The 22,412-nt window shown below is 45.1% G+C and overlaps 1 protein-coding gene across 8 annotated transcripts in view; it reads right to left on the bottom strand.

The window, feature by feature from the left end:
- nell1 (neural EGFL like 1) overlaps positions 1–21,129 on the bottom strand; it is a 697,019-nt gene extending 675,890 nt beyond the window's left edge. For 2 of the 8 annotated variants that reach the window (XM_062967797.1, XM_062967796.1), the window contains exons 1-2: positions 20,848–21,129; positions 8,954–9,082 (exon numbers count right to left, since the gene is read on the bottom strand). In XM_062967797.1, coding sequence (XP_062823867.1) covers positions 8,954–9,082; positions 20,848–20,896 — 178 coding nt within the window. In that variant the 5' untranslated portion in view covers positions 20,897–21,129. The remainder of the gene's footprint in view (positions 1–8,953; positions 9,083–20,847) is intronic. The other 6 variants (XM_062967795.1, XM_062967791.1, XM_062967792.1 and 3 more) reach the window with 4 other exon arrangements.
- Positions 21,130–22,412: the final 1,283 nt, after the last annotated feature.

The raw sequence follows: 22,412 nt of genomic DNA on the forward strand, positions 1-22,412 counted from the left end.
GGAAATCACAGACTGCCTGCTGGGTTTTTGTCACGACCCAGGCTGCAGAGCACCAATAACCATACACAGAGGCCAGAATCTATCTAATATCTTTATTGAAGGAATATATAAAGTAATAAAAACAAGTGTAGAAAATAGTTCAGAATTAGACCTTTCAGGAAAGGTCAGAATTAGTCCAAAAAAGCAATGTCCAATAAGAAATATTAAGGTCCAAAGTTGTAATCCAATAACCGAAACACTCACTTTGCCAAGCAAAGTGAGGGGAGATGACAAGGTCCTTTAGTCCATGAAACTTGAGCGAGGCTAGGAAATAACTGGATACTTGAAACAAGGCTTGAACGTGGAACAAGGTAACTAAGAACAAGAACAAGGTCCGTGGAATAACTTGATAATTCCGTGGAACAAGGCAAGGATTGATCCTGGGAAACAAGGCAAAGTCCGTAGATAAACAAGGCTGGGAAGCAAGGCGAAGGCTGGATAGCAAGGCAAGGCTTGAGCAGGAGCGAGGCTTGAATCGGAGCGCGCTGTCCAGACACAACTCGCTCCGAAGGCTGACGAATTGACTCCGCGAAGTTACTACGCGGGTAAAACACCTAAATAGAGTCTAGCTTTCCCGCCGAAGCAGTTCTCTGGGAATCAGAACCGAAAGCTAACTCTGAGACCAGATGTGAGACTCCCCAAAGATTCTCACGAGAAGCAGTCTTAATTGGCCACATTCTTAGCTGCAATCCTCGCACTCCTGCGCGAAGCTGAATCCAAACTTCTCTGTTGTTTACAAAACTCCCGGCGCAAGAATACGGGAGAAGTAGGCTCTGGGCTTGTTTGACATACTTCTGGGAGACAACTTTCTTGCAGGTGCAAGGTTCCCAGATCTGCCTGGGAAAGATCTGGCTGAGAGGAATCCAGTTCAGACTGGGAAGGTAAAAAACCCAAGTTTTCATCTTCATCAGGAATTACAATGTCCTGAGCAGGACTACAAGGCCCATGGGTCATCACACTATCCCCCTCCTCAAGGCCCCTCCCAAACTGGGGCCCTCTCCCCGAGGCGCGAGGTCGTGGTTTGGTGGGATAGGTCTGATGAAAGCGACGGGTTAGATCAGGAGCATGGACTGTGGAGGCGTCTTCCCAAGAGCGTTCCTCAGGGCCAAAACCCACCCAGTCAATGAGATATTGTAGGCGGCGGCGGTGAAAGCGAGAATCCAAAATGTCCTCAACCTCGAACTCCTCCTCCCCATTCATCAAAACAGGAGGGGGGGCCGGTTGGTCTGTATCAGGTCGCACACCATCCGCCGGAAGGAGCAGGGAACGGTGAAACACTGGGTGAATGCGCATTGAACGCGGAAGTTGGAGTTTGAAAGTCACGGGGTTTAATTGCGCCACCACTGGATAGGGACCAATGAAACGGGCATCTAACTTCCGGCAAGGGCGGTGGGAGGGCAGAAAGCGAGTGGACAGGAAAACCCGATCTCCTACCTTGATTTCGGGGCCCGGCTGGCGATGTTTGTCAGCGTGGCGTTTATAGTCCTCCTTGGCTTGATCCAGTTGCTGGAGCAAAAGTTGTTGCACCGCTGTGAGTTCCTGCAGCCAATCCTCTGCTGCGGGAACCTCTGAAGTTTCAATGACAGGGGGGAAGAAACGTGGATGGAAGCCGTAGTTTGCAAAGAACGGCGTTTCTTTTGTAGAAGCTTGAACTCCATTGTTGTAGGCAAACTCAGACAGTGGTAACAGAGAAGCCCAATTGTCCTGTTGGTAGTTTACATAACAGCGAAGATACTGCTCCAAAGTGGCATTGGTGCGCTCCGTTTGCCCATCTGTTTGGGGATGATGAGCTGAAGATAAGCGAGAGTCTATGCCCAATAGTTTTTGTAGTGCCTTCCAAAAACGAGAGGTGAATTGAGATCCACGGTCTGTGACTAAACTCTTGGGCAATCCATGTAGTCTGAAAACATGTTGAAGAAATAGATCCGCAGTTTCTTTAGCCGTGGGGAGGCCTTCGCAGGGAATGAAATGGGCTAACTTGGTGAAAAGGTCCACCACCACTAAGATCGTGGTGAATCCACAGGAAGGTGGTAGGTCAGTGATGAAATCCGCGGAAATTATTTCCCATGGGCGAGATGGGGTAGGAAGGGGGTGTAAAAGCCCTGAGGGCTTCTCCCTTCGTATCTTGGAGCGCTGGCATACTGGGCAGGTGTTGACATATTTTTCCACATCCTTGCGGATCTTGGGCCACCAAAAATCCCTTAGGATCAAATGCATAGTTTTAAATAGTCCGAAGTGTCCTGCTGGTTTGCAGTCATGACACAGACGAAGCGCTTTTTCCCTGCCCGGTCCGGGTGGGATATAAACATGATTTCTATAGCAGAGCAGCCCATCTTTAAGCGAAAAGGGAAAGTGCAGACCTTGGCGAAGTTGGTCCTGCGCCCAGGCATCTGCTTGCTGACTAGCCCTGATTTCTTGAGCACAGATGGGTCCTGGAGTAGGGGAAGTTGAACCAATGGGAATGGATTTGGTGTTCCCCACCGTGAGCGTGGCAAAGTTCTCGGGTTGTAGCAGTTGGGATTCAAAGGTCTCCTTGCGTCCTGCAGCGTATTCCGGTTTACGTGACAGGGCGTCTGCTTGCTTGGTTTGGGCTGGGGTCACATAATGGATCTGGAAGTTGAAACGTTCAAAGAATAAAGCCCAACGTTGCTGCCTCTGATTTAGTTTGCGGGCAGTTCTTAGATGTTCTAGATTACGATGATCAGTGTGGACTTCAATGGGAAATTTGGCCCCTTCTAGCCAATGTCTCCAAGTTTCAAAGGCTGCCTTTATGGCCAGTAGTTCTTTTTCCCAAATGGTGTAATTCCTCTCTGGTGTGGTTAGTTGACGAGAATAAAAGGCACAGGGGTGGAGGTGATTTCCCACCGGTTGTAAGAGTACAGCCCCAATTGCCACATCAGAGGCGTCCGCTTGCACCACAAAAGGGGTTCCAGGATTTGGGTGCTGTAGAATTGGCTGGGAGGTGAATAGTTTCTTTAGTTGCTGGAACCCTTTCTCTGCTTGATCAGTCCAGCGGAAAGGCTGCTTTCCACGGATGCAGCTAGTGATGGGGTCGGACCAGCGGGCAAAATCTGGAATGAACTTGCGGTAGTAGTTCGCGAACCCCAAGAAACGCTGCACCTCTTTCTTGTTAGTTGGCGCCCGCCATTCCAATACTGCTGAAACTTTGGCTGGATCCATGGAAAGCCCTAGAGGCGAGATGCGGTAACCAAGGAAATCTACCTCTTGTAGATCAAAAGCGCATTTTTCCAGCTTGGCATAAAGTCCATGATCCCGCAATCGTTGTAACACCATTTTGACGTGGTTCTCATGTTCTGATTGTGATCTGGAAAACACCAAAAAATCGTCCAGGTAGATTATCAAGAACCTGTCTAGATAGTCCTGAAAAATGTCATTGACAAAATGCTGGAACGTTGCGGGGGCTCCGCATAAACCGAAATTCATAACTCGGGACTCAAATAATCCGAATTTGGTCTGGAAGGCGGTCTTCCACTCGTCCCCTTCCCTGATGCGAACTAAGTTGTAAGCCCCCCGAAGATCCAGCTTGGTGTAAACCTTGGCTCCTCGAAGCCGATCCAGTAGATCCGAGATTAAGGGCAGGGGATAGCTGTTCCGCTTGGTGATATTGTTCAATGCTCTGTAGTCCACCACCAAGCGTAGTTCCCCTGACTTCTTCTTCACAAACATCACTGGGGAGGCGGCTGGGGATTGAGAGGGTCTGATGAATCCCTTGCGAAGGTTTGTCTCTAGGAATTCCCTGAGAGCTTCTTGCTCTGGTTCAGTCAGGGAGTAGAGATGCCCTCGCGGGATCGGGGCCCCCTCCACCAAGTCAATGGCACAGTCATAAGGTCTATGTGGGGGTAATTTTTCGGCTTCTTTCTCATTGAATACATCCCAATACTCGGAGTACTTCTTTGGCAAGGTGATGATGGGCTCGGTGTCTGTGGCATGGCATACCTTGGCTACGAGGCAATGGTTTTGGCAATACGGTGAAGCAAACTGCAGTTCTCTGTTGGACCAGGAGATGTTAGGGTCGTGGAGAGTCAGCCATGGAATTCCCAAAATCACAGGGAAATGGGGGACCTCGGTAACAAAGAAGGAAATCTCTTCCATATGTTCCCTTATCCACATCCTGGTGGGTTCCGACCACTGACTTACGGGGCCCGTCTTGAGGGGACGGCCGTCTATGGCTTGCACCACACGGGCATTCTTGAAATCATGATATTGTAATCCCAGAGAGTCGGCATACTCTCTATCGATGAAATTGTTGGTAGCTCCAGAGTCTATCATGGCGTGGATCATGACGGGTCCCCTTTTTGCTGACCATAATGTGACCACGAGAAGGAACAGGACCCCGGTTGGCGGCTCTTGGATGGATTTTTTGACCGGGTTGGCGAGCCTCTCTACACCCGGTCGTTGGCTTCCCCCGCCGGCTGTGTGCCAGTCGGCTCAGACGCCTTCGTCTCCGTGGAGGACGCCGCCGCAAGACGGGCGGCAGGCTTCCCTTTGGCTGGGCACTCTCTGGCGAAGTGGCCCCCGTTCCCGCAGTACCAGCAGAGGTTTAAGCGTTGACGACGGGCCTTCTCGGCGGCATCTAGTCTGGGACGCACATTGCCCAACTGCATCGGCACCTCCTCGCCTCCTCTGGGGTATGGGGTTGGCGGTGGGGGTCTCCACACCGGACGTGGCTGAACGCTGGCGGGAGCGGGGGGTTTTGCCCCGGCTCTACTGCCCTGGCCACGAACCCACTGTTTCCTGTTGGCAATCATGACTTCAGCCCGTAAACATTGATCAATGAGTGCCTCGAGGGTCTGGGGAGGATCCACCTTGGAGATTTCTTCCAGCATTTCAATGTTGAGACCCTCCCGGAATTGTCCCCTGAGGGCTACATCGTTCCAGCCGGTGTTGTGGGCCAGCACTCGGAACTCGGCTATATACTGAGACATAGGTCTGTCTCCTTGGAAAAGGCGACGGAGTTTGTGACCGGCTGCCTCCAAATTGTCCTCGATTCCCCAAGTCTCCTTGAGGTGGTCCAAGAAGTGTTGCGCTGATCTTAGGTGTGGAGAGACTTGGTCGAACAGTGCCGTCGCCCAGCTGGCCGCTGGCCCGTCTAGAAGACTGTAAACCCATGCCACTTTGATGTCTTCTTGGGGAAACTCGGCAGCACGGGCCTCCAGATAAGCTTGACATTGGCGACGGAAGACATGAACCTTAGAAGCTTCTCCAGTAAACTTGGTTGGCAACGCCATGGCCGGAAGACGAACTCCGCGTTCCTTCAAACCCCTTATTTCTCCATCCTGTGCATTGAGCTTATCACGGATTCGGTCCACCTCTTCCTTGTCGATGGTGTAGGTAATCGGCTGGCCGCTCGGCCCAGGTACGACTCCGGTAGACATTCTGGCCGAGGTTAATTGGTGCTTAGGGCGGCGGAGTCAAACTGTCACGACCCAGGCTGCAGAGCACCAATAACCATACACAGAGGCCAGAATCTATCTAATATCTTTATTGAAGGAATATATAAAGTAATAAAAACAAGTGTAGAAAATAGTTCAGAATTAGACCTTTCAGGAAAGGTCAGAATTAGTCCAAAAAAGCAATGTCCAATAAGAAATATTAAGGTCCAAAGTTGTAATCCAATAACCGAAACACTCACTTTGCCAAGCAAAGTGAGGGGAGATGACAAGGTCCTTTAGTCCATGAAACTTGAGCGAGGCTAGGAAATAACTGGATACTTGAAACAAGGCTTGAACGTGGAACAAGGTAACTAAGAACAAGAACAAGGTCCGTGGAATAACTTGATAATTCCGTGGAACAAGGCAAGGATTGATCCTGGGAAACAAGGCAAAGTCCGTAGATAAACAAGGCTGGGAAGCAAGGCGAAGGCTGGATAGCAAGGCAAGGCTTGAGCAGGAGCGAGGCTTGAATCGGAGCGCGCTGTCCAGACACAACTCGCTCCGAAGGCTGACGAATTGACTCCGCGAAGTTACTACGCGGGTAAAACACCTAAATAGAGTCTAGCTTTCCCGCCGAAGCAGTTCTCTGGGAATCAGAACCGAAAGCTAACTCTGAGACCAGATGTGAGACTCCCCAAAGATTCTCACGAGAAGCAGTCTTAATTGGCCACATTCTTAGCTGCAATCCTCGCACTCCTGCGCGAAGCTGAATCCAAACTTCTCTGTTGTTTACAAAACTCCCGGCGCAAGAATACGGGAGAAGTAGGCTCTGGGCTTGTTTGACATACTTCTGGGAGACAACTTTCTTGCAGGTGCAAGGTTCCCAGATCTGCCTGGGAAAGATCTGGCTGAGAGGAATCCAGTTCAGACTGGGAAGGTAAAAAACCCAAGTTTTCATCTTCATCAGGAATTACAATGTCCTGAGCAGGACTACAAGGCCCATGGGTCATCACAGTTTTAAAACCTCCCCCTTTTCCTTTCCAAGCGGCGGTTGGCTCCGCCCCTGTTGCTATGGTAACCCACCTTAAGATGGCTACCTTCCCCCATACATCATCCACTCTAATACTCACCATTTTAAACTTAGCCAAACCTGACTGTTTAAACAAAATCAAATAAACATGTCATCTATAAACAAAATATAATTATACACTTCTTCACATCTGCCTTGATATTCTGGGTTATATGGCTGTGTGGAAGGGCTCTAAGGACCCTTCCACACAGCCATATACCCCAGAATATCAAGGCAGAAAATCCTACAATATCTTCTTTGAACTGGGTTATCTGAGTACAACTGCCATATATCCCAGTTCAAAGCAAAAATTGTGGGATTTTATCAGGGCCGGCCGGAGAAATTTTTTGATGGGAAGCGGGGGTGCTGAAAAGCGCCCCCGCCACCGGCGCCATGGCCCCGCCCAGCGTGCCCTGGCCCCGCCTCCCACGCTGCGTGGGAGGCGGGGCCAGGGCGAATAGTGAGGGGGGCGGGGCCAGAGTTGGCCCCGCCCCCGCCCAGCGTGCCCTGGCCCCGCCTCCCACGCAGCGTGGGAGGCGGGGCCAGGGCACGCTGGGCGGGGGGGGGAGCGGCGTCAGAGCTGGCCCCGCCTCCCACGCTATCCCCGCTCGCCCGTCTGGCCTTTTGTAGCAGGCCAGACTTCAGACGGGCCAGGGCGCACTGGGCGGGAGGCGGGGCACCGTCAGGGCGGTGCCCCGCCTCCCGCCCAGCCTGACGGCGCCCCCCCGGGCCTGCGCCCGAGGCGGCGGCGTCAGGGGCCTCAATAGTGGGGCCGGCCCTGGATTTTATTCAGCTGTGTGGAAGGGGCCTAAGATGTAAGGGGAAGGTCTATCTGGAAGAGAACAGGAACATCTCCCTTGCCTACAAACTCAGGCATGGCAATCAGCAGTAGTTAGGGAGAAACACAGCTGCAGTAAACAACCCTTTTAAACCTCCAGATTTTTTTGGACTTCAGTTCCCAGCATTCTCTATCATTTGCTATGCAAATGAGTGCTGCTGGTTTTGCAGTGCAACAATATCTAGAATGCTTTAAGATCCCTACATCCACCCTAAGAGCTGCCTATGACAACTGAGCAGAAGCAAGCCGACATGCCAGAAAGGGTTATTGCCTTTCTAGCAACTCTCTCACTCCCCCATTACAGACTTGCTAGGAACTAACAAATTGGGACAGGCAGCTTTTCTCTGGGCAGCTGCTACAGCTAGCGAGAATAACATCCAGACAACCTTCTCAACATTCAAGCAGGTATCAAACTTTGCCCATGCCAGGTAAATTAAATTTGATATGCTTTGCCCCACCTTTCCTCTCTTGCTTGAGCAAGTTATGAATTTCCCTACAAGTTTCAATTATTCCTGTGATAATGTGGAATCCTGAGACGGTTGCCAGTCTATTATCACAGGCCTCCATCAGCTCAGCAAAGGAGGAACATTTCAACTTCTCTGTTTGAGGTAAGGATTGTGTAATTGGCAGTGAACTTCAGGACCCGCAGGGGGGAGACACTGAAGAGGACTTTCCCTGAACCCAAGAAAGGAAATCACAGACCTGTAGAGATTCCATGCAGTAATAAGGCTTCTTGAGAGACTCTGAACTTCAGTGCTGTAAGGGGTGTGGGGAGGGGGGATATGAAGTGCTAGGGCTTTTAAATAAAGCATCTTTGAGCAAGTGATGCTGTGTGAGGTCACAGACTCTAGAAACCAAGGTGGTTTTCATGTCCTTCTCCCAGTAGACAATCCATTCACTTGAGCAGATGAAATAATCCAAATTACTACCTGTTCACATATACACTCCTTTTAAACAGCTTGGTCCCAGATTATCTGAAAGACTGTATCTCCTTACATGAGTCTTTCCAAGCTTTGAAGTCTTCAGGGAAGAGATTTTTCTCAGCCCCACCACAATTGCAGGCATGTTTGGTGGGGACAGGAAAGAAAACTTTCTCAATGGCTGCTTCTAGGTTCTGAGATTCCCTCTCATGGACCATTTGGTGGCCCCTTCTCTTTTTTCACAGCAGCAAAAGCCTTTTTATTTAGACAGGGTTTTGACTAATATCTGGTTTTGGCAAAAGGGTCTTTTCACAAAGCGTGCTCTAACTTCTTTATACTTTTTAATATGATTGCTGGCTTAATTTTTACTTCTTTGCTAGTGTTTTAATACGATTGCTGGTTTATTCAAGCAGTCTGTAAGGCGCATGTGAAGCATAAATGAATTCCGTGTTTCATCTCCAAAATACATCATTATGTATTCAAATACATTTAAAAAAAAATCTAAAATACTTCTAGCCAAGCATTTTAAGTAAATGATACTCAAGATGAATTTGATATTTCACTGTACTTTATTTAAATCTATGTTGTAAGCCACCTTGTGTCCTGTGCCAAGACAAAGATGGGATATAAATTGAATGATTAACTAAACAAATACATACATGCATGCATGCATACAGAAAGATATTAATCTTACCTTGAAATAAAAATGCTTTGCTTGCATTATGCAGTCCAGACACCTGTGTAACTCCAATTGTCATGTTGACAAGATCCAGTTCTGTGATAATATCAATATGTAAACCAGGGTCCATTCCAAAGCCTACAACTGGTTTTAAAAAAGAGATAGAGAAAGTCAATTTAAATTTAGTAAATAGCAATAACTGCAAATTCTATGTAATCAAATATCCAAGAAGCAAAATCGTTCCACTGCATCAACTGAAGCTAAACACCCATCTTCCTAGGGGTTTTTTTTAGTAGTCGTCAGTAAAAAACACAATAAAGCACCATCATTAATGCAACAGTATGGCATGATAAATGAGCTATGCAATTAAAATAAACCTTTGAGAATTTGGAAGATGAAGAACATAGACACAGATTGGACAGAGAATATTATGCTCTACTAGACAAGCAGTAACTGTGCTTAAGGAAATATACTATTATCAAAGATTTTGAAGTCTTATACATACTCGTAAAAGCAACTGAAACATTTAGGCCCCTCCTACATTGCCATATAAAATCCAGATTATCTGATTTGAACTGGATTATATGGCAGTGTAGATTCATATAATCCAGTACAAATCAGAAAATGTGGATTATCTACTTTGATTATCGAGATTATATGGTAGTATAGAAGGAGCCTTAGTTGCTCCTGTAATGTTAAATGGACCCCTCGTTTACTTAGATTATTCAAGTATTCCAAATTTCATTTGGACTAATAATATACCACACCTCCTTTAGCTACAGCTTTCACCAAAGAGGAAAAATACCTCTGCACTATAATAAATAATAATAATAATAATAATAATAATAATAATAATAATAATAGTTTTATTCATTGCCCACCTCTCCTCACAGCTCAAGGAGGGCTACAGAATTACTAAAACATAAAAAAACACATAATCTTTTTAAAACATTCCATAAAATACATGTATTAAAACATATTTCCACAAAACAAAAATGGTTGAAACAGTCTTTGGTGGTTAGGTATAGGAGATACAGCTTTGTGTTATTAACATGCAAATCTAGGCTGTACATTTTCCCTACTTGGGAAGTACCATGCTCCTTCACATCATGTTTACTGAAGATAGGTTGTTTAAACTAACCATAGTTAAGATTACCCATGATTCCTGGTTCAAAAAACATGGTTTGTTATTGTTATTACATGCTTTCAAGTTTTTACTGATTGGCAACAGTCCTAAATTGAATCTATCATGGGGTTTTCTTAGATATCCAGCTATAAAAAACATACAGACAGAAGCATGTATGTCATTGGCCTCTAAGATTTGTTTTTGAGATTTTGCCCCTACTGGAATTGTGAGTTGCAAACCATCATCAAATACTTTGTGTAAAATTGACTCTACTGCAGAGTATATTTTATTTCAGTTACTTATTATAATGATGTCTCTATATGCAAGAAAGAGAGCCTGCAGTGGGTTAAACTTCTGAGCTGCTGAACAGGGTGAGCTCCCACTGTTAGCCCCAGCTTCTGCCAACCTAGCAGTTCAAAAAATGCAAATGTGAGTAGATCAATAGGTATGGCTCCAGCAGGAAGGTAAAAGTGCTCCATTCAGTCATGCCAACCACATCACCTTGGAGGTGTCTATGGACAACACTGGCTTTTCAGCTTAGAAATGGAGATGAGCACCACCCCCCAGAGTGGGACACAACTAGACTTAATATCAAGGGGAAACCTTTACCTTTTATGCAAGAAAGAGAGCCAGTGTTACGGATTGACATCAGCCCTAAGTAGACCCTATCATGAGGGGGTTTTGGATATCCAGCTATATACAACATTCAGTTACATATTACAAATATGTCTGTATATGCAAGAAAGAAAGTCAGTGTGGTCCAATGGTTTGCATACTGGACGGTGACTCTGGAGATCAAAGTTTGGATCCCTGCTCAGTCATGGGTAACTTTGGGCAAAAATGCTTTCAGCCTCAGGGGAAGACAGTGGCAAACCACTGCTACACAAATTTTGCCAAAAAAAAAAAACCCTTCCAAAACTATGATTGGTTCATCTTGGGAAGCCAATAATTGGAAATGTCTTGAAGGCACACAACAGTAACAAGCACACAAGAAGATCTGCATTTCTGAATGTGGTATAATTGTATACTTTAAAAAAATGTTTTCTCATAAAGGCCAACTTGCCTGTTATATATATATTTAACAAGAAAATTCTGCATTAGAAAAAAATCTAAGTGGATAGTTGCACAAGTAATTCACTTGTACTTAACAAGCTATAAGGAAACTGGATATCTGTGCTTATTTTTTCATGCAGAATTTTATCTCCATGTAAGGAGGAAAAACGAATGAATGAACATACGAATTCTATATTAAAACAAATCACACACAAAAAGAGTAGAGACGTAAAACATACTGGGTAAGAAAAATGGAATGGGTGAATCTATTCTACAAATTTCAGACATTTACCACCAAGGCAGAGCCTTATGCCACCTGCTCACATATACTTGTAGTAATTCTCCTTATCTGCATTACACAGATAAAATCCTCATATTTGAGTTCATCCTAAAACTTATGAGAAAGATAACATGAAAGGCTTCTCCTTATAATATAATTCATGCACTGTAGACTGAATGCCATTGCTGGTTCAAGGCACTATGGAAAATCCCGTTTGCTCTTCCTCTTCTGACCATACATTTTTAATAATAAAATGATAAAGAATGTGTTAACACTTTCAGAGCATTCAAAATCTCTGCCTAAAGGAGTTGCCACCTTGCTTTTCTTAATGGTATAACTAGTTCAGTGAAAAACATCTCAAAGAATTAGCTGCATTACTATGAGCTCCATCTTGCTTGCTTCACATATACTTAGGAGCTGTAAAGAAGTCCCACAAAGATGCATTTGATTTCTGTTTTGATTACTTTGAAACAATTACAATAACTGCAGTTGTTCAATTACAGTAAGCACTATCCCCAAGTCCAGTGATGAATGGCATGTTGGGGGCCAAGAAAGAGACAGTCAGCCAGGATCCACAGAATTAGACACATTTAGGATTATTATTTCCAGGACAGGCAAATGTGTATGCCAAACAATTTGTGTTAGCGCCAGTTAGCTTAAAGTGTAACAAATCCACAGTTGTTGCTAATGTTCTATCCAAGATCTAACAGAGTCTTAGAATCATAGAATCATAGAGTTGGAAGAGACCTCATGGGCCATCCAGTCCAACCCCCTGACAAGAAATAGGAAAATCGCATTCAATGCACCCCCAACAGATGACCATCCAGCCATCTAGAATTTAAATTATTTATTTGGATTTTGGAATACCTGCATATATGTACATAAAAAGATATTATGTAAATGGAAGCCTAGTCTGAAGACAAAATTACTTTATGTTTCAAATACACCTTATATACATAGCTTGAAAGTAATTTTAGGAAATGTTTTTCATAATTTTGAGCATTAAAGAAAGTTTACATCCATTGAATCATCAGGAAGTCAAGGTGTTAGTTTCTTAGCCTTCCATGGGGACAATGTTGTATTTCTGATTATTCTGAATAAGGGATATTCAACCTATATTGACCATAACTCGTGGTTAGGGAAACTTTGGCTCTGCAGATGCTTTTTGGAATGCAACTTCCAACTCTCCCAGACTGCATAAAAATTGAGAAATACTGTAGATTTCCATTCAACAATATCTGGAGGGCTACATGAGTTTCTCCTCTGCAATAAATGACAAGAGCATGCACACAAAGCCCATGAAAAATCTTCACCTGGGTCTGGTAACAAGCATAGGAAATATCTTTATCAATAAGATAAAGGCCAATAGAATTCAGAGAAATTCAAGCACACAGGAATGCGGCCACTAAAAGAAGGTGAGCAGACAATATGTTTAAAGAATGGGTGGAGAGAAAGAGTCATAAATGAAAGAGGGAAAAAGCAGAAATTAAAGAAACCAAGCAGAGAAGAAAAATGCTATTTTTTTCATTCCTGCTGAAATTGTCATAAAAAGGGGTCATTGCATCAAACTAGCTAAACAGTTTCCAAACCTGCTTGAAGAACTCTCACTTTGGCTGTTTGTAGCCAGTTTTGTGTTTCTCTTCCTCCTTATTACTTTTTCATTGTGAGATGTCTTTAGACTGAAATTTACTGCTGATGTTTCTATACCAATTTGAGGAGCCTTTATGACCAATGAGTGTAGTAAAAAGGCTTTAAATAATAAATATAAATAAAGACAGCTAAGGGAAATGCAGAGCACAATATAAAGGGAAGAAGTACCCATGCACTCCTGTCACAAAAGAGATGATCTAATAAAAAAAAGGGGGAGGAGAGACTCAATATGGAACTTCTACCAGAAGAATGGACTGATTTGGAAATTCCTATCCAGGATGGCCATCCTTTCCCAGCAAGCATGCAGCTTCAGAGGGAACTCATATGGAGGGGTTAAGGCAGAAGTGTCCAAATTTTTTTAAGATGAGGACCAGTTCACGGTCCCTCCGCCTGTTGGGAGACCAGACTACAGTTGAGAAAAAAAAAATGAACACATTCTTAAGCACACTGCATTAGTCTTATTCATAGTTCAAAAAAAAACCCATGAAAGAACCATTCAACATATAAAACAAAGAACAATTTTAACCAATTTAATCATACAAATCTTTCAATGGGAGGTGTGGGCCTACTTTTGGCTGGTGAGAGAGTCAAGTCAATTGGGATTGTTGTTGTTGTGTGCCTTCAAGTTGTTTCAGACAGTGACATATGCTGCCCCAGAGTCTGGTGGAGTCTCCTTCTCTGGAGGTTTTTCAGCAGACGTGGCATGGCCAGTTGTTGGGAGGGCTTTGATTGGGGGGGGGGGGCGCTTATAGTTGCCGTCTGGCTCTCCATTTTTCTTCCCAAGGGAGGAGCTGCAGAGAAGGACAGCCTTTTTGGAAAACACAGGGCAGCAACATGGAACAAAGGCTGGGCAAAGATGGAAGGGAGAGAGGGAGGGAAGCCAGGCAGACACTTGGCCACCAGGGCCCACCCTTCCTGGCCATGCAGTAGCAGCAGCAGCAAATGCCTGGGGCAAGCAGGGCAACTGGGGAGCCTTCCTCTGCAAATACATGAAGAAAAAGTTGCAGGGAAAGACAGACAGAGAGAGAGAGAGAGAGAGTGAGAAGGGGCCACTGGGATAGGTTGCCTGATGCCGGAGCCACCCAAGAAGACAACACTTAATCAGGGTGAAGGGATGCAACAAGCCACCATCTTTCTCCCATCCTGAGGAGCCTCCTTTCCCAGGGCCTGATCCTCAAGAAAGAACAAATGAACAAAGAAAAGAAGTAAGTCATGAAAGGGAGGAAAGAAGGAAGTAAAAAAAGAAACAAGGGGGGAGGGAGGGAGGCCTGGGGAGAGAGGGCAGGTGGAAATTCGAACAGGAGTCACAATTGGCCCCCATACTGGACTTTGGACATATCTGAGTTAAGGAATGAGTGGAAGATTCACAGCCAATTCATCCTCTTTTCTGAATTATGTGTGTGTGTGTGTGTGTCAGCTCACCAGTTAAATCATGAACTGAAAGTCTTTAAAGACATTAGATGCATTTCCATGACATCATGGGTTTTAGGGGTCACTCAAATTTATTAAATGTACCCTGAACTGTATGAGACCCATTTGTATGTAAGTATAGTCAACACTACTTGAGTTTTGGACTAGGACTCTGGGAGACCATGGTTCGAATCCCCACTTGGTGATGGATACTCAAAGGAAGCCAAAACAAACTATCTCTGAACAAATCTTCCCAAGAAGGTTTATCATAACTTGGGAATGACTGAATGTACACAAGAAAGAGGAGAGGAGGGGGAATGTTTAATGTTTTTGAAAAAGACTGCATAGATATCTCCCATAGAGTCAGCACCACTTCAGTATTAAGCCCAAAACAGATACTGATACAATGAGCATTATCTTGCAACATGGCCAGTTCATTTTAATGTATCCCCAGTCATGTCAAACTTTCAGTTCCAAACCTTCTAATACTTACTAGGGTAATTTTTGAAAGTCTTGCATTCAAAGGAAACCTCTCCCCCACCCCCTGAATTAATTAAGCAAGAATTCCACCCATATATAATAAACAAAAACAGTGCTTTAAATGATGACTTAGGAAACAACGGGAGAAATAAGCCATGCAAAGTACTTTATAAGATCTACTTTGCAACATTACTTACTCAAACCTTAACTAGAATGAGCAAAATATCCACGGAACAGACATACTGTATATTTCCCTGCATGAAGTTTAACCTGGAAATTCTAGTGTTGGAAGCACCTTATAAACAACATTAGACCTACTGAACTACAGTCATCAAGCTGCGCATTTTTCCAGTTATGACTAATAAATATCTCTGCTCTTCCGCAAGATGCTAGGATTTTCAAGTTCATATCTATTCTGTTCTCTTATACTGGGCCCTAATACTGCATGCAGACAAGCAAAACCTTGGATTTTTTTAATTTAAAAAATTAATAATTAATCAACACACAAAAAGCAGCTTCTGTTGTATAATCAGGTCTGCTTTCTTCCCAGGGGTCTCTGAGTCTCTTTCTGAAATCTTAAAAAAGAGCACAGACAGCTATTTCATTAGCATTTGTGTCTAAAGTAGAACAAATGGATGAAGCAATCCATTTCCTCTTATAAATTAGAGAGAGAGATTAAATGGGAAATGATTTTTTCTAATATTATTACAAATCATTCAGATTTAATAGTTTGTTTTAATTCCAGCTCAAGTCAAGAACCCACATCCTCACTTTCTGTTATTCACTTTACTCTGATTTACTTTTTCAGAGAGAAAGAAAAATATATTTTGATTCATTAATATTAAAACCAATGTGATATTTTGATTGGGCTGAATTACTCATCACATGAGAATCTCTTAAAATAACTACTCTGGCTGTGCAGTGGGATTTCAGTTTAAATGCACTTAACAGACTTCACCATCTTCATGCAATAGCCTTGATTAAGAATTTATCTTGATCTGACAGCAATCCAGAAGTCTAAGGATGCTCACCAAGAACTTTCCAAATGGCTTATCTCTAAGGCTTATATTTGGTAGTAATTTCATGAATTGAGAAGATTCTATCAAATGTCAGTGTGTACAGTCTTGTGATCCAACAGTGACCAAGTTACATGAATGACCTATGCAGCAAGTACTGACATAGTCCACTCAAGGACCCTTTCAAGCACCACAAAGTTCAGTAAGAGAGTGCTACATTCATGTTTTCCTCTCTTGCATTGAAATGAATGGGATTTCTGACCTGCTTAACTTAGGCCAAATGGTGCTCAGAGTCTTTTCAGGTGTGTGCATATAACCATGTCAGAGATTGGACCCCTAAAGATCATCTGCACTGCCACTACCCACTGATTTTAAACCCTCTCTCTCCAGTAACTCAGTGGGAAGTTACTGAGGCTTCACTTGGACTTTTTCCACCTCTGTCTCTGCAAAGATGTTTTCCTGTCCCTTTGGGAGTAGAGAATCCCATTCCATGTGCACATACAAAAGCGGAGCAAATGCATACCAAGGAGTATTTAAAAATGGAAGATCTTTAAGTAGAAAAAACTTTATTCTAAGGCAGCAATTTCAAAAAAGGTATCTCTTAAATGAAGATAGCTTCCTCCAGGAAAACTTAAAAGTACAGTAGAGTCTCACTTATCCAAGTTAAAAGTGCCGGCAGAAGCTTGGATAAGCGAATATCTTGGATAATAAGGAGGGATTAAGGAAAAAGCCTATTAAACATCAAATTAGGTTATGATTTTACAAATTATGCACCAAAACATCATGTTATACAACAATTTTGACATAAAAAGTAGTTCAATACGCAGTAATGTTATGTTGTAATTACTGTATTTACGAATTTAGCACCAAAATATCATGATATATTGAAAACATTGACTACAAAAATGATTTGGATAATCCAGAAGCTTGGATAAACAAGGCTTGGATAAGTGAGACTCTACTGTAGTTATAAATTGCAAAAAAGACTGGCTTACATTCAGCCTAGGTAAAAAAAAAATAAAGGAACCCCTCAGGCAAACTAGCTTTAAAAGGTTTGAATTATATTTATCTAAGGATAATGATTGAATCTTGCTTGTTTTAATCCACTGTATAATGTACTGTAATGTATTATGTCCTTTTATATTTTTCTTGTTTTATACCTGACATTGAATGTTCGCCCTTATTATGTTGGGAGTCGACCTAAGTCCCCTTGGGGAGATAGGGCAGACTACAAATAAAACATTATCATATTATTATTATTTCCTATTCCCAAGATGTTTTGAATCTTGGGATGGTCATGGGGCTGCTGCCCAATCTCTATAGAGCTTCAGCAGATGGCACACCATCCCAAGGTGCACAATCTCATCTGGCTGGTATGAGGTTCACATATAAGCACTGTGCATGATCCGGGAAAATTCCCACATGCAACAATCCAGATGTAGACTGGAAACCCAAATAAAAGCATACATGCAGAAAATAAGTCCAGAAACCATCCCTATAATTCTTCTGTCCTTCAGTCTTAAACCAACCATTCTTTGGGCATAATGAATGGCACTTCAGGCATGTTAACGCTGATTTAGATGCAGTCTAGGTACTTTGCTCACAGACATCTCTAAATATCAACCTTGCTCTAAGGCAGTGCTTCTCAACCTGTGGGTCCTCAAGTGTTTTGGCCTACAACACCCAAAAAACCCAGCTAGTTTATCAGCTGTTAAGATTACTGTGATTGAAGGCCAAAACATCTGCAGACCCAAAGGTTGAGAACCACTGCTCTGAGGTGTAAGTGCCGCTGAATGCAATTCAATCTTCTAGTTATGTATGGCACTGGGGATCTAACAGTTAAGCATGAGGCAATAGTATACATCATGGCAATGGCAATTGTAACTAAAGAAAATAATATACCAAGAAATCTATGTAGCTGAACTTCCCTCAAAATAATCTAAAACTAAGAGTCTTCACAGAACTGGAACAAAAGAAAGGAACAAAATTTCAAACTGTTCTGATATATATTCAGTTTTTTAAAAACTTTCAACAGCATTTTTAAAGCAATGTTCAGGACTGTTCCCAATTGTACACACAGCCCAAAAAAACTGTTGCTTTTGATGTAAGTACTTGAGAAAATACAGGAAGATGTCCACGTGATCTATTTATTTGTCCTGTCATTTTCAACATTACAATCCAGTTGCCCTAAAAAGCAGTCTGCTCCAGTTAAGCCTCAATTAAAATGTGTCCTTATATTAGTTTCCTGGATTAACAGCTGAATCACACAGAGAGGGTTTTCTTTGCACACACCCAAAAAAAGCATTTCATAATGTAATTAGTTTTTGCATTAGTGTGTGTTGTGTGTGTGCCGTCCAGTCACCTGTCAAATTATGATGACCCCATTAATTTCATAGGGTTTTCCTAGGCAAAGAACATGTGGAGGTGGTTTTGCCCATTCTTCTGGCAAATTACTGTGAATGCCACCACTTGCCAGAATGGCCCACTGCCATGTGAATGGCGTGCAAAATGAAATGTGAAAAATTAGCCCCTTCTCTTCTGGGGCAGATTTTTTTTCTTTTCTGAAATGAAAGGTTTTCTGAAAGCTGTTTCACTTGCTACTTCAAATCCTTTCCATCTTCTGTAAACAAATAAATAATGTCTGGTAGGCTCCCTAAACTTTTCCTTAGTGGTTTGGAGGGGTGGAAGGGAAGGGGGGAAATAGGCTTCCTAGGTCATTAAAATAATCCGATCTGGGGAAGACAGGGAAAGGAAATGAATGGCCAGACCATTGAGAAGGCACCCAGCTACACTGAGAAAGGGGCTTCTCCCGAAAGCCTTGCAAAAGCAAGAGCAACACTTGCTCCAGCAAAGCCTACTTGTCAAACGCAGAAGCGCTGACAGGCTGATTCCTCATGCAATTGATGGGGATTTGAAGGCTATTTGAATGAGCAAGGTGCACTGCATCTGGTGTCAAGATCTCTTTGAGTGCCTTTCCCCGCCAACCCCTACATTTCCCTTTTTCGCCTCCCAGGAAAGGCGTGCTGTTTTAAGTATCAAGCCAAGCGAGCTGCATGTCCTCGGCTGGGAAGACAATAAAAGAGTGCCACCCATGTGCAAAGCTAAGAAGCAGGCACTCCGCTCATCTCTGCTGAGGAATAACATTAACCTGACGCTTTGTGTTTCATCATATGTATTGTTTGTGATCCTCTCCAAGGGAATGATCTCCCTCTGGCAGGTGGAAGTCACCTTTCTTGGGCGGTTATTACAGGAGAGGAAGATCAATCCTTAACCGGGGCTTGCCTCGTGCCATCATGAGCAATGCTTCTTTAAGGGGAGGGGAGCCAGGTCTGGGTCGGAGGGGAGGGGAGGGGGGGCACACCGTATTTCTGGGAAGAAGGGGGTTTGCAGCAAGGTCTTGTCTTCCCTCCTAAGGGCGACTGCTTGGGGTGGGGTGTCCTAAGAGAACAGCAGCCGCCGCCGCCGCCGCTGCCATTACAATGCAAAGTTTCCGAGTTCCGCCCTGCAAGACGCGGCACAAAAGAGAGACAGAGAAAGAGAGAGACAGAGAAACTGAGAGGGGGGCTCTCTAGGATCGCGCGGCCCCTTCTCGATCCCAGATCCTTCCTCTTCCCATTGGGATTGTGTGGGGGGTTTTAAATAGCTTCTTATGGCAATCACTAAATATTAGTCTGGTTCAGGCAAGCGAAGGAAAAGAGAGATCCAAATGCGAAGAAGAAGAAGAAGAAAAAGATATATAGATATGTTGTCGAAGGCTTTCATGGCCGGAATCACTGGGTTGCTGTGAGTTTTCCAGGCTGTGTGGCCATGTTCCAGAAGCATTCTCTCCTGACGTTTCGCAAGCATCCTCAGAGGTTGTGAGGTCAGTTAGAAACAAGGCAAGTAGGGTTTATATATCTGTAGAAGGTCCAGGGTGGGAGAAAGAACCCTGTCTGTTGCAGGAAAGAGTGAATTAATCACCTTAATTAGCATTGGATAGCCTTGCAGCTTCAAAGCCTGACTGCTTCCTGCGAGGGGGAATCCTTTGTTAGGAGGTGTTAACTGGCCCTGATTGATTCATGTCTGGGATTCCCGTTTTCTGCGTGATGTTCTTTATTTACTGTCCTGTTTTTAGAGTTGTTTCAATATTGGTAGCCAGGTTTTGTCCATTTTCATGAACAGCCAGACCTTGAAACTGAAAGGCTATTCAGTGCTATAATCAACTGAAACATCCACACCTGCCTCAGGCAGACAAGAGTTCTTTCTCCCACCCTGGACCTTCCACGGATATATAAACCTCACTTGCAGACCTCAAAACCTCTGGGGATGTCTACCATAGATGCGGGCGAAACGTCAGGAGAGAATGCTTCTGGAACATGGCTATATAGCCCGGAAACCTCACAGCATCCCAGCGATAGATAGATTATCCAAATGGGAAGAAGAAGAATAGATAGATGGGTGACAGATAGAACTAGATAGATAGAGAACTAGATAGATAGATAGATAGATAGATAGATAGATAGATAGATAGATAGATAGATAGATAGATGAGACAGAAATCCCTCCGTTCTCCTTTCTGCGCGTCTCTTCCAGGGCGGCTGTCATTCATTCATTCTCTCGCACGCAAAGCCCCATTTCGGGGCTAACTGGCGGGCCATGGGGACCCGCTCTAAATAGAGAAAGAAGGAGCGGCGAAATACGCCGCTAAAGGCGGAGGGGGAGGGCATGCTCCCCATCGCTCACCTATTGTCTTCTTCACAAGAGACACAGATCCAGACTAAGGAGGCTTCCCCGGCGCCCCTCTGCCCTCTCCCCGCCTAGTGCCCCTCGCCGCCCTCCTTCCTGCTCCCCCTGGCCAGGCCGGGCGGGGATGCCCTCCTTCCCTCTCCTCCTCCTCCTCTTCCTCCGGGTTTACCTGTCCTCGCCGCCGCCAGGCAGAGGCAGACGCCGACGATGCCCTCCATCTGGGCGGTGGGTCGGTGGCGCCGCGCGATGCCCCGTCGAAGCCTGGCCCCGGCTCTCCTTGGAGCATCAGCGCCGTCCAACTTGAGGCAGCCAGCAAGGAGAGAGAGAGAGAGGGAGGGAGGGAGAGGGAGAGCGGGGCGGCTGGCCCACGTGCTCCTCTGCTATCGGCCCGGCGCGGCTCCGGAGGCCTCCTCCCGGGAAGAGCAGGCGGGTGGGGGGGGGGGGGACGACGACGACTCTCCTCTTCCTCCTCCTCCTCCGCCTCGGCTCCCGCCCAGCCCCGCCGCTCCCTCCGCTTTGTTCAGCTCCTGCCGCCGCCCCTCCTCGCACTCCAAGGAGAGCGGCCCCGTCAGCTCGCCCGCCTTTTTGTGTGTGTGTATGTGTGTGGAGAGGAAGCCCCCCTCTTGGAGCCTAATGGATCGGTCTAAAGCGCCGCCACCCCTTTCCCCAAAGCGGGAGGCAGGGGCATCTTTGGGAAATAGAGGGGGCGGGGGAAAGGAGAGAGAGAGGCAGCAAGAGAGATGAAGAACTGATCGGGAAGGATGCGATTGCTCTATTATCCACTCTATCCAGAGATCTGAGCAACTTGGAGCCTGCTGCTGGCATCCGTCTCCAACGATACGGAAAGCAGAGATTAAAGGAGAGCTCGCCGCTTGATGTTCCTGAAGGGATCCAGAATTAATGTCCTTTTTTTATTTTTTGCTCCTTTCCCCGTGGGATTTCTGAAAGGAAGAGGATGTCTCACGCATCTGAACAAGCCCTTGCCCTGCTCCAAAGCGTGAGGCGGGGCACAAATGTCAGCCTTCGGGGCGCAACAGGGTCCTGGGGTCTCCTTCTCTGCCCTTTGGGGCCTGTGGCGGGGAGGCCAAACTTCCCCGGGGCTGAAAGGGCAAGTTCGAGGTCTTCCAGGCATCGCCCTGCCCGAGACCCAAAGAGGGTTTTGCTGAGCACGGAGTCAGCTATCACTACCTTGTGGGACGTAAACAGTTCCTTGCATCCGCCCAGCTATTGACCCCATTAAAAATCACGCTCATGCAGGCACTAGTTGTGGCGAGAGGCCGCTTAGCTTCGCTCCGCTCCTAAAGACACATGAGCCTGGTCTGTTTTTCCATTCTGTGCCTCCTGTTTTCACTCATTCACGGAGTTTTATTTATCCTGTCAGAAGCGAACTGAGGGTACAAGTTGTAATGTATTTGAAAACAAAGTTTTTTAAAAACAACAACTTGGCATTCTACTCAATGTCCTTTGACCAGTAGCTGGCCACTTGAGATGTCTCTGGTGTTGCTGTAAGAAGGTCCTCCATTGTGCATGTGGCAGGGCTCAGGCTGCATTGTAATGGGTGGTCTGTGGTTTTTGCTCTTCTCCACACTCACATTTTGTGGACTCCACTTTGTGGCCCCATTTCTTAAGGTTGGTTCTGCATCTCATGGTGCCAGACCGCAGTCTGTTCAGTGCCTTCCAAGTCACCCAATCTTCTGTGTGCCCAGGAGGGAATCTCTCATCCAGCATCAGCCA

The sequence above is a fragment of the Anolis carolinensis genome, chromosome 1 (genome assembly GCF_035594765.1).
Source record: "Anolis carolinensis isolate JA03-04 chromosome 1, rAnoCar3.1.pri, whole genome shotgun sequence".
NCBI classification, from domain to species: Eukaryota; Metazoa; Chordata; class Lepidosauria; order Squamata; family Dactyloidae; genus Anolis; species Anolis carolinensis.